Source organism: Vicia villosa, unplaced genomic scaffold (genome assembly GCF_029867415.1).
Source record: "Vicia villosa cultivar HV-30 ecotype Madison, WI unplaced genomic scaffold, Vvil1.0 ctg.000044F_1_1, whole genome shotgun sequence".
Classification (NCBI taxonomy): Eukaryota; Viridiplantae; Streptophyta; class Magnoliopsida; order Fabales; family Fabaceae; genus Vicia; species Vicia villosa.
The window spans coordinates 230,267-247,306 of record NW_026704976.1 but is presented as its reverse complement, the minus strand read 5'-3'; the positions used below and the strand labels follow the sequence as shown (position 1 = coordinate 247,306).

General features: G+C 32.5%; 1 protein-coding gene and 1 long non-coding RNA gene across 2 annotated transcripts; both read right to left on the bottom strand.

Moving 5' to 3' along the window:
* Positions 1–1,080: 1,080 nt before the first annotated feature.
* On the bottom strand, positions 1,081–2,053 carry LOC131622771 (uncharacterized). Its single transcript, XM_058893813.1, has 3 exons — positions 1,940–2,053; positions 1,662–1,835; positions 1,081–1,365 (listed from the first exon to the last, which is right to left on the bottom strand). The coding sequence occupies exons 1-3, from the start codon at positions 1,946–1,948 to the stop codon at positions 1,186–1,188; spliced, it is 363 nt and encodes a 120-aa protein (XP_058749796.1). The 5' UTR covers positions 1,949–2,053; the 3' UTR covers positions 1,081–1,185.
* A 1,127-nt stretch (positions 2,054–3,180) lies between these two features.
* On the bottom strand, positions 3,181–15,104 carry LOC131622770 (uncharacterized). The gene is made up of 3 exons (XR_009289990.1): positions 14,997–15,104; positions 3,957–4,112; positions 3,181–3,431 (listed from the first exon to the last, which is right to left on the bottom strand). It is a non-coding gene; the product is annotated as an uncharacterized LOC131622770 (long non-coding RNA).
* Between the last annotated feature and the right edge of the window lie 1,936 nt (positions 15,105–17,040).

Genomic DNA, 17,040 nt, shown 5'->3' with positions numbered 1-17,040 from the left:
ATAAATTAGAAATGTAACTTGTTGTCTGTAACTTTTGAGGTAGTTGCTGCATCATAAATGAGTGCAACCAACCAAGTTCTATCTATATATGGATTATATCCTTATGTCTATAAAAAACTTGTCTATTAAAAACACTTGCCATAGTTTTGTTTTAACTACTTCTTGATCATAAACTAAATCTCAAAAAAGGCTTCAGTTTTGTATAGCTAGGTTGGTTCGAAGTATTCTAACTTGGTTTCTATAGTTTATTCAGGATAGAGTTTCATCATATAACATTGCAGACCTTAAAATACAGCACAAAATTTCAGGATAGAGTTTGACCAACCAAACATAGTTCAACTACGATTCAACATTGCTACAACTACGCTGCAGTTCTGTAGCAGGGATGTCAAGAGAATAGGCATTAGCACATATGTAGTTTCCAAAGGGCAATACAAATATCCATTACACAAAGGTAGTTTCACGTGGAAAATAATATGATATATAGCAAAAAAATTGTTTGACAATTTTGAAGATTCAAAAGTTTCAATAAGGATGTTCCCTCCTTGAAAGCTGCACTTGATGAATGAAATATCTTCTGTAACATTGCTTGAAAAATCTACTATTATAAACACATTATTGCTGAACGAAAAGCAAGAATGCATTGCTAAATATTCATTGATGGTAGTAAGAATCTTGTTTATCTATTTGGAAAATCACTTGTGCAATTTGAATTCTGATGAAGAGTGAAAAAGTTGAGAAAAATATTGCAAGAGGTTGAAGTTATTCAGCTTCTGAGCTAATCAATGTTTTTTTTATGAAGAGTGAAAAAGTTGAGAAAAATATTGCAAAAGAGGTTGAGGTTATCCAACTTCTGGCTATTTGGCAGACAAAATCTAAATATATAATGCAGACAAAATGATGAATTTATCCATGTTATTTAGCATGGCTATTTGAAACATAAAAAACAACTTGAACCATATATATAATGCAGTTAAGTTTAAAGAAGGAAGATGGACATAAACATTATGATAGGTCTAAATATTAAGATTAGGATTTAAAGTACGGCTGAAATGGCATACAACATTCATCAGCACACAATTCAACATACAAAATACATATTACTTGAATAGTTTCCTTACAAAGAAGGTGTTAAATAAAAAGTTGCATCCAAAAAGAAATGACATATGAATGAGGCCCACCAAACTACTCCTTCTTTATATGCTTAGTCTTCCTTCCAGGCTTGGCTTTAGTAGCAGATTGTTTAGGGGTAAGTTCTTCAGCTAGCATGAGATCACTAACAATGGTTGATGTAGCAACCCTCTTGGCAGGAGTGGAGCTAGAGCTCGCAGTAGGGCTCCCAGCATGGGTTGCATCCAAGGATACCTGTGCAAATTGTTCAAGTTCTTCATATTGTGTTTCCTAGTAATAAGATTGCAAAAAAATTAACTTCCATGGATATTATAATAAAGAACTAAGACATGTAATGTAGATTGTATTTGAAATGACATATAGTAGCTTGGATAGGATGATCAGTATGATTTTTTCTTTCAATTTCCATAACAGCAGCATTTGAAGTTATCTTTAAAAAAATGCTTTAACATCAATCTTAAATCAATTTTATAGTGAAACCAATTGTTTTATGTTGTTTAACATTAAAGTCCTATAAACTGATGTAATACCTCATTAGGGCAGAGGTAGTTGTCAAACTTGTTGAAAAGGTTCTCCTCGTTGAGTATTGCGACAATAGAGAATTGCTCGTAGGACGATTGATATTTGATACGGAAGACCAATTCCTTATTCAACAACACATCGAGGTGAACAGGCCAAATCTTAGGGTTGTCTTCTTCTACAGCCTATGCAGCACAATACATCATATATTAGAAATCAGAATTTAAGCAACAAAATATATTAGAAATCAGAATATAAGCAACAAAGTATATTGGAAGTTCTAACTAACCTCCTCCATAATTTGTCTTAACTCCTTGGCATTCAATTTCGTGTAAGGGATAACGTCCTTGTCCCAAAACACAAAGGTACCTTTGTGGTTATCATACTCCAGCTCAAGTTCAATTTTGAATCTATAATAAAATGAGCATGTCAAAATTTAGAGGGTCATGAAATCATGGGCAGAATTTTAGATTGATTGTTGAACTTTGAATTAAGTTGGGCTCACATGGTTATGGGTTCGACATTGGTAATTCCGCATGGATATTCAAAATTTTCACCTTGTGACTTGTTAGATTGTTTGCAGTCAGGGCATGACTCAAAATACCAGCCAAACTTGGAAGCTTTGAAACTTTTGGTTGTGCCAATGGTGGTTGTGAAACAATCCTATTGCATAGAATAATATACATATAAGCATTGAGTATGACATGTCGGTTATATTGTATGGAAAATACTCGCAAGGATATTGATATGAGTTGTACCTTTCTTCCTTCATTGATTACACGGATACTTTTGACTTCATTGAGGCTGGTCCAATTTTTGTTAGCAGATTAAAGGGATGATTCACAAGTTAATGACAGCGAAAGCGCAGGTACATTGGACAATTCACTTTCTCCAAAGCTAAAAGGGCAATGATTAACATAAAACTTGTATTGATAGGGTATTAATAGTAGTAATAATAATGGGAATGTTTATAGATCATACCTTGCTTTGAATTCATCAACGTGAGGATGGTCCAAGTTCAAGAGAAGTCTAGAGCCGTTCCATGCATTTGAGAGACTTGGTGCTCCAGAAACTGTAGAAGATAGGATGTATTATTATAATGAAACAGAACAATCTATAACTAATCATATATCAATGGCAGACATGGAGCAAGATAGAAACCTGTGTTTATTTTGCACCATGCATGTGTCAAAACAATAACAGTAGGACCAACCATCTTGCCATGGGTATTATAGTTCATAAACTGTTTGCAGTAATCACCCCATAACGCAACCTCGATCACATTTCCTTCAATATCACGTAAAGCGATATTGACGCAAGACTTCCTACCACCACCACCACCCATTTGCGTCTTAAGCACATCTTGTAAAACGCCAATGACATCTGCAAAAGGTACTACATTGAGAGTTTATCGAAAAGCAATGTTCAAACATGCGGTGTACCATATCAGGTTTGCCATCCCTAAGTTTAATGCATATTTTACTGAAAACAACATTAGTAAAATAGATACTTACCATATAACATGTCAGGTTTGTAGCTTCCACTGAGAAACTTTTCAATAGGGTGAAAGTTATACTTGTGAGTCGGTATTTCTGGAATCGCCACATTTTACATGGTTGTCCCTCCATTGAATAAAAGTTTGAGTGGGTTAGCACAGACTTTGAATGGTCCATCATTCAGAACATGCTCTCCATTATAAAGGGAATAGGTTTCATGCTCTGTGACGTGATCAATCCAATCTTTGAAGTCTCGGCTCCTAGTCGTGACATGAATTCGATCACCTTGTGGAATGTTTCAATGTATCAATTAATAAAAATCAGAAATTGCCAAAACAGTGTTAATGATAGGAGTGATCTTGACATATGCATCACCAAATATACCTAAAAAACAGACTTACACAAGCAAAGAATGAAACTAAAGAGAACTACATAGGTCATAACATTCACAAAATCAGGCAGTGTGTGATAATGTTAGAACTAAAAAAACATAAATACACAACAAATAATGAAACAAAAACAGAAAGCTCAAAAACTGAGATAATGTTAGAACTAAAAAAACAGAAATACACAATCAAATAATGAAACAAAAACAGAAAGGACCAAAAACTGAGATAATGTTAGAACTGACAAAACAGAAATAGTTCTACAAATAATGAAACAAACACATAAATACATAAGTCATAGAATGTAACAAAATTAGGCATACAGGGAAACTAATTTTTTATATGTTTGCATCACGAAAAAGTTAGTACAAAGTGAATCACCACAAAGTTCGTTAGAAAAGGTAAAGTTTCAAAAAAATCAAACCTTTCCATCTTGAATGATAAGCTCAAGGTGTTGTTGTCCTTCTTTTTCCGTAACAACCCACAAATCAACAACCCTTATCAACATCTTCCAGATTTGGTTTCCCTGGGCCAGATCCTTGATGAATATTGGAGCCCTTGACATTGTTCTTGGCTGAAACTGTGTAACAAATGTAAGCTATATAAGTTGGTGCATCTCTAAAACAGTCATAAAAAAGAGAATCTTGAGAAATAAATGTAGTTAATGCAAGCTATTAATAGAAAAATATTTCGAAACTGAAATATAAACACAAACTATTAAAACCAAGTATTATTGCGGATGAATAGCAACAAAATCATGGAACCAAAAAGTACTTTTTGGAATGAAGGAGATATGGAAGGAGATAGGGAAGGATTCAAAGAACACAGTCTAGTATTTTCGTGAGGAAGAAACCTGAATGGAAGGAGAGAAAGGGAGAATAGCCAAGGTTGAGAATGGAGAGAGAAGTTGCAGACTCGTTGAATGTTGTTGATTGTTGAATATAGTGCACTCTTTCTGTTTCGAAAATGAGTGTATTGGGAGGAGGGAAAAGTGAGTTTTGAGATTTTGACCAATGAATGCCGAGCAGATGTCATGTAATTGGGACAACATAGTAGTACATACAATGGTTCATTTAGGTAGTTACAAAAATATCCATGTAGTAAGACCAACCAATTTTTTTAGTACAGAAGACAACAGGACATCAAAAGGGCCTATTTGGGATTTCCAGGACAAAATAGTAGGAAAGGAGTATTAATTAGAAAGTTACTATTTTACCCTTTTGTTGGTGTAAAAAAAAGCCACAAAGGGCAAAATAGGGAGTTTGGTCAATTCTTTAGTAATGGTAAGATAGTAGATTATACATATTCTGCATAGTCCACCCCTACTTGAAGGCCTATTCGTAGCAATGGTATTCCAGTTATGTGTTTGCTTATCAAACTTTAAATTATTTTATTTAGAAGGATTGTTTTGCAGCTAAAAAGACCTTATAACCGGAATGAAAAGGTACGCGCGTGTGTGTAGCTAAGCACTGATATATGTTTTCCTTTACTAAGATCAATGTTACCGTACCAATTTTACTTTTATTTGGTTTCTAATTGATTTATTTATTGTCATCTGTAGGCTCAATTACTTGCTGTTGTTAAGTTTGTACCACATATGGTGAATCAGCAGGTGGAAATTTTTTATAGGCGGCATGTATACATGGGAGGAGTTTTATTGAAATTTTTTTTTCAATAACCATTTTTTTAAAACAAATTTCTAAAATAACCAAGTTTTCAAATTAATTATGCAAATGACTAATTTTTACTGATTTTAACACATTGTCGCCAGGGGGTGGCGACAATAACACTTGCTAACTGTATTCGCCAGTGGGCCTGGCGACAACGTTCATTTTATGGGTCAAGTCGCCACCCCCTGGCGACAACACCCCATTCCCTTCTTTTTTTTTCAATTTTTTTTGATTAATTTTTTTATCTTATTATTTTTTACTATTTTGTGCATTATATTTAGTGACTTGAATTTGTGAATTTTTTTTTCAATAACCAATTTTTTAAAAAAAATTTCTATAATAACCAAGCTTTCAAAATAATTACACAAATGACCACTTTTTACTTATTTTAACACGTTGTCGTTAGGGGGCGGCGACAACAACACACACCCAATGAAGGCGCCAGTGGGCCTGGTGACAACGTTAATTTTTTGGGCCAAGTCGCCACCCCCTGGCGACAACACCGTCTTTCCTTTTTTTTTTCAACTTTTTTAATTAATTTTTTTTACCTTCATGTGTGGGCCAAAGTCGCCTCCTTGGGTGGCGACAACACTAATTTGAGAATTTTTGTTTGCCTATAAATAACAGCCTTTTCCTCCATAAAAATTAATTAATTTCTCCACAAATTTTCTCATTTTCCCTACACATTATTGTTCATGTCTCGCATAAGGCCGGACTCATGACACCGAACATCATCCAGCCATCTCGAGCCGACATCGGAATATCGTAGAAGTTATGGGCATGTTATTTTATCTCCGATCAAACCCCCTATGTCGGTTATGTTTTGGAATATCCATACCTTCAACAACCTGAAGAGGACTCTGATGTCAAAGTTAGAGGGGGAGTACAGTCCCGGGGAAGAAATCAAAAGGATCCAGAGGCTTAGAATAAGGGTCTCGCTTATGACCAGAGAGACGGTACATTTGTGGGTTGATGTGAAAAACGACCTTGATACTAAACAAATGATGGATGGAACATATGACATTGTTTTATCGTTCTAATTTCTTAGATTTTAATTGTTTGTTGTGTTGTTGTTTTAGTCATTATGTTATTGTTTTAGTCATTGTTTTGTTTTTTCAATTGTTGCTTTTAGTTGAATTTTTATTTCGAGTTATTGTTTATGTTGTTTTTCATGTATGTTGTAACTCATCTGAGTAATGAAAAAAAAGTCCATTTCATTGGTAAAATAAATTACAAATAATATTGAACCTAACAACTATGTTGTGGAACTAGATCCACGATTGGGACACTTGTTCTTATTATGTCCGACCTCACGACATATACTACACTTCCTTTGCATTTTTTCAGTGGCGTCCATTTCGGTTCTACTACGCTTGATGTTTGGTATACCGCTTTTATTCCGGCGCATTAAATCATTGGTCCAGACTGTTTTCCCGTCGTACACAGGCCAATATGCCTCCATTGCTACCACCGGAAAGTAATTGTCGTATACGTTGATACCTTGTAAATGTGTGATACCAATGATAATGCATCAAAGTGACTATGTGAACATGCTGCAATAACATGAGAGCAAGGCATGTGATATGCTTGAAATTGGCCACAGTCACACCAACGATTTGGGATTGAGACCCTATACTGTTGTCGTGGTAGCCTCTGGTTATGGTCAATTGTTTCTTTGACACTGAAAGTGTGTCCATGACGGTCGAACTCTGTAACTCGATGAGTGTTTCGCTTGGCAGATTCCTGTTGCACATATTTCATGCAGACATTGTTGTATACCTATTGTGTCTGTAACACTGAATTCCACCGCTTACCTCTTGTGGCGAACAAAGTTGCCATCCGAAAATATGTTGCACTCACCAAAGCCTTTACAAGTAGGTTTCATATGCCCTTGAAAATGTCGTTCATTGATTCCACAAGATTTGTAGTCATGTGGCCCCACCTCGCCCCATCATCGTATGACCTAGTCCATCTCGCTCTATCAATGTTGTCAATCCACCTCCCCACATCTGGATTTGACAACGCTATTTCACGACGGTAGTATTGAAATCCAGGTTGGTTTAAGGCATACCCCGCGTACACCAAATGGTTCTTCAAAAATTTATCTTTGATCTCTCGCATAAAATTTTGTGCAATATACCTAATGCAGTAGACATGCCTAGACGGGGGGTTGCGCCAACCATTTGTCGGATTGTTGTATGCGCTGTCAATAGAAGCATGCCTGTCCGAAATCAAACAAAAATCAGGTTGTGCGGAAACTTTAGTTCGGAGATTCTTGAGAAAGAAACTCCAAGCAGTAGCTGTTTCTCCTTCTACTAGAGCAAAGGCTATTGGAAAAATATTGTTGTTTCCATCTTGTGCGACCGCCATCAGTAATGTTCCTTTGTATTTCCCATACAACTAGGTTCCATCAATTTGAATAATCGAATTGCAAAAACCAAATCCGATGATGCATGGTCGAAACTCCCAGAAATGTCTATGAAAGATTCCATTACCTTCGAGAGGGGTTCCGTCTTGAGATTGTGCCGGCAGTGTCTCCAATATAGTAATTGTCCCAGGTGAGTATAATTGAAGTGCAGCTAATTAGCGAGGAAGTTGTTGGTAGGATTCCTCCCAGTTGCCGTAGACCATTTCAATTGCCTTCTGCTTTGCTAACCAAGCCTTTTTGTATGATGGTCTATATTTGAACACAGAAATGCAACGGTAGATAATCTTCTTCACCTTCAGTGACGGGTCAGCATCTACGAGAGGTATTATGGTATGACATATCATGTCATGACTTAGTTTCCGAAGATCTTGCACCATATTTGTGTTAACGCAAGTGTGGGCTTGAGAAATGGAACCTATCACCCAAGCATTATCTTTCTACTTAAATGATGCCATAAGCCTGTATCGACAATCCGGGTTTCTGCATAAAATAGTGCATTTTTCTAGATTTGAGCGATCTACACTGAAATCAACACAGTTTGCGAAGTGCTAGTTTTTTATTGCTAGCATATAATCTTTCTTTGAACGGAATGTGTCACCCTTTTTAACTCCTCGTCTGACCTCATATATGGGTTGTAGAACATATCAGACGATGGCTCATCCTTTCCCAAATTAAGTGTTATGAAGTGCGCTGGAGGTGAGTATGCATGCGCATCGGGTACTGGAACTTGTTCTTCATCTTCGGAATCACGATTCACCAACTCATCAACCACATCTTCTACTTTAGTTTCTTCTTCGACGACATGTTCGGCATGTTGTTCATCATCAACAACGAGATCAATAACCTGTGACTGCATATTTTGCGACGGAACAATTTGCTCCAACACTATGTACAAATAATCAAAACCATAATACTCATGGTTAAGGAACATCTTTTTAACCTCTATGTCAGTTTGTATCTGTGATTCATAAAACTTGACCGAGTTGTTAGGTTGAACATATGGTTGTTGGTAAAAAAATTGAGAGACTAGTTCTCTAATTTTGGACTCGATTTTCTATTTTAGATACGAACAACATGCCGAACATGTCGTCGAAGAAGAAACTGAAGTAGAAGATATGGTTGATGAGTTGTTGAACCGTGATTCCGAAGATGAAGAACAAGTTCCAGTACCCGATGCGCATGTATACTCACCTCCAACGCACTTCATAACACTTAATTTGGGGGAGGATGAGCCATCGTCTGATATGTTCTACAACCCATATATGAGGTCAGACGAGGAATTAAAAAAGGGTGACACATTCCGTTCAAAGGAAGATTGTATGCTAGCAATAAAAAATTGGCACTTAGCAAACTGTGTTGATTTCAGTGTTGATCGCTCAAATCCAGAAAGATGCACTATTTTATTCAGAAACCCGGATTGTGGATACAGGCTTAAGGCATCACTTAAGAAGAAAGTTAATGCTTGGGTGATAGGTTCCATTTCTCAAGCCCACACTTGCGTTAACACAAATATGGCGCAAGATCATCGGAAACTAAGTCAAGACATGATATGTCATACCATAATACCTCTATTAGATGCTGACCCGTCACTGAAGCTGAAGACAATTATCTCCCATTGCATTTTTGTGTTCAAATATAGACCATCATACAAAAAGGCTTGGTTATCAAAGCAGAAGGCAATTAAAATGGTCTACGGCAACTAGGAGGAATCCTACAAACAACTTCCTCGCTACTTGGTTGCATTTCAATTATATTCACCTGGGACAATTACTATATTGGTGACACTTGCGTCACAATGCCAAGACGGAACCCCTCTCGAAGGTAATGAAATCTTCCATAGACGTTTTTGGGCGTTTCGACCATGCATCATCGGATTTGGTTTTTGCAAGCCGATTATTCAAATTGATGGAACCTGGTTGTATGGGAAATACTAAGGAACGTTACTGATGGCGGTCGCACAAGATGGAAACAACAATATTTTTCCAATAGTCTTTGCTCTGGTTGAAGGAGAAACAGCTGCTGCTTGGAGTTTCTTTCTCAAGAATCTCCAACTAAAGTTGCTCCACAACCTTATCTTTGTTTGATTTCGGACAGGCATGCTTCTATTGATAGCGCATACAACAATCTGGCAAATGGTTGGCACAACCCCTCGTTTAGGCATGTCTACTACATTAGGCATATCGCACAAAATTTTATGCGAGAGATCAAAGATAAAATTTGGAAGAACCATTTGGTGAACGCGGGGTATGCCTTAAACCAACCCGGATTTCAATACTACCGCCGTGAAATAGCATTGTCAAATCCAGATGTGGGGAGGTGGATTGACAGCATTGACAGAGCGAGATGGACTAGGTCATACGACGATGGGGCGAGGTGGGGCCACATGACTACAAATCTTGTGGAATCAATGAACGACGTTATGAACGGAATACGAAACCTACCTGTAACGGCTTTGGTGAGTGCAACATATTTTAGGATGGCAACTTTGTTCGCCACAAAAGGTAAGCGGTGGAATTCAATGTTACAGACATAACAGGTATACAGCGATGTCTGCATGAAATATGTGCAACAGGAATCTTCCAAGGGAAACACTCATCGAGTTACAGAGTTCGACCGTCATGGCCACACCTTCAGTGTCAAAGAAACAATTGACCACAACCAGGGGCTGCCACGACAACAGTATAGGATCTCAAACCCAGATCGTTGGTGCGACTGTGGCCAATTTCAAGCGTATTGCATGCCTTGCTCCCATGTCATTGCAGCATGTTCACATAGTCACTTTGATGCATTATCATTGGTATCACCCATTTACAAGGTATCAACGTTGCTCAACGTATACGACAATTACTTTCCGGTGGTAGCGATGGAGGCATATTGGCCTGTGTACGACGGGGAAACAGTTTGGCACAACGAATTAATGTGCCGGAATAAAAGCGGTAGACCAAACAACAAGCGTATTAGAACCGAAATGGACGCCACTGAAAAAATGCAAAGGAAGTGTAGTATATGTTGTGAGGTCGGACATAATAAGAACAAGCGTCCCAATCGTGGATCTAGTTCCACAACATAGTTGTTAGGTTCAATGTTATTTGTAAATTATTTTACCAATGAAAAGGACTTTTTTTTTCATTACTCAGATGACTTACAACATACATGAAAAACACCATAAACAATAACTCGAAATAAAGTTTCAACTAAAAGCAACAATTAAAAAAACAAAACAATGACTAAAACAATAACATAATGACTAAAACAACAACACAACCAATCATGGATCCTTTTGATTTCTTCCCCGGAACTGTACTCCCCCTCTAACTGTGACATCAAAGTCCTCTTCAGGTTGTTGAAGGTACGGATGTTCCAAAACGTAACTGACATAGGGGGTTTGACCGGAGAGGAAATAACATGCCCATAACTTCTACGATATTCTAGTGCCGGCACGGGACGGCTGGATGATGTTCGGTGCCATGAGTCCGGCCTTATGCGAGACATGAACAATAATGTGTAGGGAAAATGAGAAAATTTGTGGAGAAATTAATTAATTTTGATGGAGGAAAGGGCTGCTATTTATAGGCAAACAAAAATTCTCAAATTAATGTTGTCGTCACCCAAGGAGACGACTTGGGCCCACACATGAAGGTAAAAAAAATTAATTAAAAAAGCTGAAGAAAAAAAGGAAAGAGGGTGTTGTCGCCAGGGGGTGGCGACTTGGCCCAAAAAATGAACGTTGTCGTCAGGCCCACTGGCGCCTTCATTGAGTGTGTGTTGTTGTCTGTCGCTATCCCCCTGGCGACAACGTGTTAAAATAAGTAAAAAGTGGTCATTTGTGTAATTATTTTGAAAACTTGATTATTTAAAAAAAAAATTAAAAAAATTGGTTATTGAAAAAAAAATTCAGTTTTATAACTACATTGAGAATAATAATACATGAATACATAGAAGAGAGAGGCTATTGGAATTTTATACTTGAGTTTTGATTTGAGACTATGAATTATTGTTTTATCAATTCTCCATTCCACGATGACAAGTAGCATGTTATTATTATCTATTATAATTCTTTAATTTGTTTTTGTCACAAGTGAATGTTATGTTTTGTTGGTTATTTAGTCCCTTTTATGAGTTATTCTATATTTTTTTATAATTAAAAAAATAAAAGTAAAACTTATGAGTTATTATAGTGGTTTTTTTCTTCAATATTTTAAACTATAGTCCAAATTGACATAAATACAACATTAAACTTAATTCTTTTATATCATTCTCTTTTTGGACTTTTAAGTAAAATTATATTTCTACAATTTTCAACAAATTTTAATTTTTGATATGTATTTGTCTAATTTATCAAACTTTAAAATCCTTTTATTATTACAACTATATCAGTTCTAAAAAAAACATTTTTTTTTTATTTTTTACAATTGTTTTTTTACAAAGTATGTGTTTAATACTTTTTTTTAAAGATAGAAGTTTTTAAAAATTTATACAACTTTTTTTTTTTAAAGATAAAAGTTTTTAAAAATTTATACAATTATCTTGCCGTCTATTTTTTTCCAATAATTTTTTGATATTTTTTATTTTGTTTGAATTTTTATGACAAACTGGTGACATGTCTGCGGTCCACACCAGAACCCGTGCAGACGCACGGGTAACCATACAAAAATTTGCACAAACACATGTTATTTTATGTTTTTTACATCTCTTTTTTATCTTTATATTTTTGGACTTCAGAACATACATTCAATTGCCTATTACTCTTATTTAGTAAGTGAAATCTAAATAATATTTAATACATTATTTTTTATTAATATTCAACCATATTCTGTAAATAAATACTATTTTTAATTTTTTTATCAATTTAATAGTTTTTTTTTAAGCAACATAACTTCTATATTTCAATTTAATATTAAAAAACTTTTTCAATTTTTTTACTTTAATATTATATACATCTATCTGATAAACCCGGTACAACTCATACCAGAACCCGTGCAGACACACGGATTTTCCACTAATATGTGGGAAATAACATGTTATAACTTTTTAAGCTAAGAATTAAAGACTGGAAGTATCCAACAAAAATTGAGGTTGCAAGGTGAGATGGAAACTGAAACCAGTTCGTGCATTCATATTATAAATATTCAGTTTTTCCTTAGAACATAAATTTATATAGTGAAGGTAAACGATGAAACTATTATAAACTCTTTAAACATCACGAAAAGAACACGAAAGACATAAACTTAAAAGGATTGCAACAGAGAATATAAGTTATATATGATTGTAATGTTTTAATGTTATGATTAGTCAAAAAAAAAATATTTATGGAAGTAATTACGCAACCAAATAAATCATACACTATATTATTCTTAGACGTATACTATATAATATTTACTATTCTTAAAAATATTATTTAATAACAATATTACTAATATTTTTAACTACACATGTTATGTTGAACCTATGTTAACCATAAAGTTACTATTTTATTAACTACACATTTTAAGCTACACATATTGAAAATATTCTTTAATAAAAATACTACTTTTAAATATTTACTATTACTAAAAATATTATTTTATTTTAAATTATAATATTTTATTTTTTATTTTTAAATATTAATAATATATTGTAAACATAACTTTTACACTCATTAAGATTAATATGTATATTATTTTTAATAATAATTTCTATTTTTAAAAACAATAATATATATTACATATAAAACATATTCTATTAGAATTTTTTTTAATAAAACTATTTTTATCAAATATATATATATATATATATATAAATGATGTATTTTTAATTATAGTTTGTTTATCTTTCTACTCTTCAAAAAAATAACTTATTTTATATAAACATAAAAAATTCATAACTTATATGTATAAAATTATTTTCTTTTTAATATTTTATTTTCATAATCCATAATATAAAAATATTATCTTTTTATTATAAACATAAAAAATTAATTTTTATATATGTAAAAATTAAATTTATAATAAAAATTAAATTCTATATAAATATTTTAATAAATATTCTATTTTTTTTTAAAATAAAGTATAATATACCTAATAAACAAACATATATAATAAACATATCTAATAAACAAATATATATAAATATAGTATAATTAACATATTTAATATATATTCTGTTTTTTTAAAATATAGTATAATATTAGTCATTATAATAACTAATATATATAATAAAAATTAAAAATGAAAACTTTATAATTACCTAATAAATAAACATATATAATAAACATACCTATATATATATATATATATATATATATATATATATATATATATATATATATATATATATATATATATATATATATATACTAGAACAAATACAAACACAATATATATACTATAAATTCTATAACAAATACAATATATTTTCAACAAACACAATATAACAAACACAATATATACAAACACAATATATACTAGAATTTTATAAATTTTATAACAAACACAATATATCTTCAACAAATACAATACCTATTAAACAAATTTTATAAACAAACATATATACCTATTAAATCTATTTAATATATACTATAATACACAAAAATAACTTACCTCTTCTTCAATCTACTCCTCCTTCTTCAATCTACAACCTTCTTCAATCTACTAATTAACCTATACAAAAAAAAATCAAAAATTAACCACAAAATATATAATAAAATTATAAGAAAATAAACAAAATATCAAAATAATCTTAACTACCTTTGAAATTGAATTGGGATTGAATTAATTTGGGAGAGAAAGGTTGGATTTTAGGAGTAGATGATTTTGGGAGAGAAATGAGTTTGGTTGCAGAGAAGAGAAGGGTTTGATTTTGGAGGAGAAGAGTCTGTTCGTGAATGGTGGTGGGGGGAAGTGAAATGGCTGGATTAATACATAATGTAGCGACGTGGAAGGCACATCGCTACTTGCCACGTGATATCCACGTCGCAACAAATCAACGGTCACTTACACAACTGCAAAGCTGCCACTGTGTCAAATCATGTTTCCCCCCATTTTGAATTATAAATGTAGCGACGTGACAATAACGTCACCACCAAATTTTTCAAAAATTTGAATATTCCCCCCATTTGAACGTTATGGGGTGTGATGAATTAATTTATGTCATTAATGTAGCGACGTGCTACCCACGTCGCAACTGTTATTCACAGCCCCCCATGTCTGACTCCCAGCCACTTTAATACTGCAAAGTTATTTAATAATAAAATACAGGTGGCGACGTTGGATTCACGTCGCAACTAACATTAATTAGCCACGTTGTTCACACGTCGCTAATTATGTCGCTGGATTAGAGTTTTTTTGTAGTGATAATCAAAAGCCTTTTTGAACTATAAACACCATACCTTATATTTTAATCAAAGAAATCATAATTGATATAATTGCAAATGGTTGAGTCTGATCAAAATAATCATAAGCCATTGTCTTAAAAGCTTCTACAGTTTGAAATCTTCAACACTTGCACTAAAAGGGAAAAAGTAATTACATGTTAGTGAATGTGTCAATAATGAAAAAGAAAACCAGCCTTTATATATAAAGGTGAAAGAGAAGAGCATAGATGAAAGTTTACCTTTATAAATGAAGGAGTGAATTATGCAGAAAAGCAAGTGGGAGAGCTTAGATCTAGAATCAATTATTTAGCTTATTTTGTTGTGCTCCTTCCTTCGGTCACTCACATTATTTAATAAATGGTTGGTGAGAGTGTATTTACTTTGGCCAGTGGTTTGTGCTGTTTGGATTTATTTAAACTGATGGAATCTCTCAGTTACTTTATGGTTCCCTTTTCCCTATTCATTCTGTGTTAATACAGTGAAATATAGTGGCAGACATATCTGTGTTGATAAAGTGATGGAATCTCTCGCCTCCTTCATTAAAAGTTTCACCTCTTTCAAAAAATTTAATATCTTTATAATCCTTATAAAATTACCAAAAATTATTTTTAGTCTTTATAAAAGAAGTCGATTTTTAGTTTCTATAAAATTACTTTTGCACTTATTTTTAGTCTCTCTATAAGGATTAAAAGAGAGTGAAAAAATAATTTTATAGGGACTAAAAATCGACTTTTTTTATAGGGACTAAAAACAAAAATTGAGATATTTATAAGAAGCAAAAACTTATTTAACCCAAAAATTTATTTACTCTTTCGTTTATAAAGGTAAACTTTCATGTATTTTAGAGAGCAACGGTGGCACGGGTGGCGACCGGCGAGAACAACAATTCAGTAAAAATTAGTAACAAATCAGTGCATACGCAAGGGTTCTAGTTTAGTATGCGCATTTATTTACATAATATATTTATTTTAAATGGAAGGTTAAAAAAAATTTAATCAATAATAAAATTTTTCATATATAAAAATATTTAAATCAATAATAGATTTTTCCCGTTTATTATTTTTGGATCATAAATATCATCTTTCGTATATATAATATTTAAATTAATAATATATTTATTCCCTATATAAATATTATTTATGTTTAGGTATCATTTACAAAAATATCAGAATCAATAGTAAATTTTCGTATACAAAAATATTTAAATCAATAATAAATTTTTTTCCGCATACCATTTTTTAATAAAAAAATTTTGGATCACGGATATCATTTTTCTTATATAGAAATATTTAAATCAATAATAGTTTTTTTCCGTATACGAATATTATTTTTATTCATGTATTGTTTAGAAAATATTTGGATTAATAGTAAATTTTCGTATAAAAAAATATTTATATCAATAATAGATTTTTTCCGTATATCATTTTTTAATAAAAAAATTTGGATAGTAAATACCATTTTTCTGTATAAAAAATCATAATCCATATTATTAAAAGTATATTTAGAGAAGTGAAAAACAAAATTGCTATAGTTAGAAGACTAAAAACATGTTTAATTTTGTAAAGGTGTTTATAGTGTAAGACCATTTATAATGGGGGTGTTGAAAAAATTATTCAATAGTTGAATGTCTACAATGGTTTGTTGAATGAGGTGTTTAATGTGATGTGGATTAATTGGTGTTGAAAAGATTCAACATGTTGAATGAGAAAAAAGTGGGGTCACATGCAACACTTTACACAATTTTATTGGTTGTTGTGATTATTTAGATTTTATTTTCTTTTAATCATTTAAAATTAATTATTTCATAGTAAATAAATTTTTTATTTATTTTTATTTTTATCAAAATTCATTATTTTTTTCCTCTATAAATAGAGACTTGGTTCATTTGATTTGGACTCATAAAAAAATTTTTACTTTTTTCTCTCAATTTTTTTTCTATTATTTATTACTTGCAAGAAAAAAAATTAAGAATAGAAAATTACATCTCTTATTTATTACTTGCAAGAAAAAAAAATTAAGAATAGAAAATTAGAAAAAATAAATAAATTATTAAATTTAA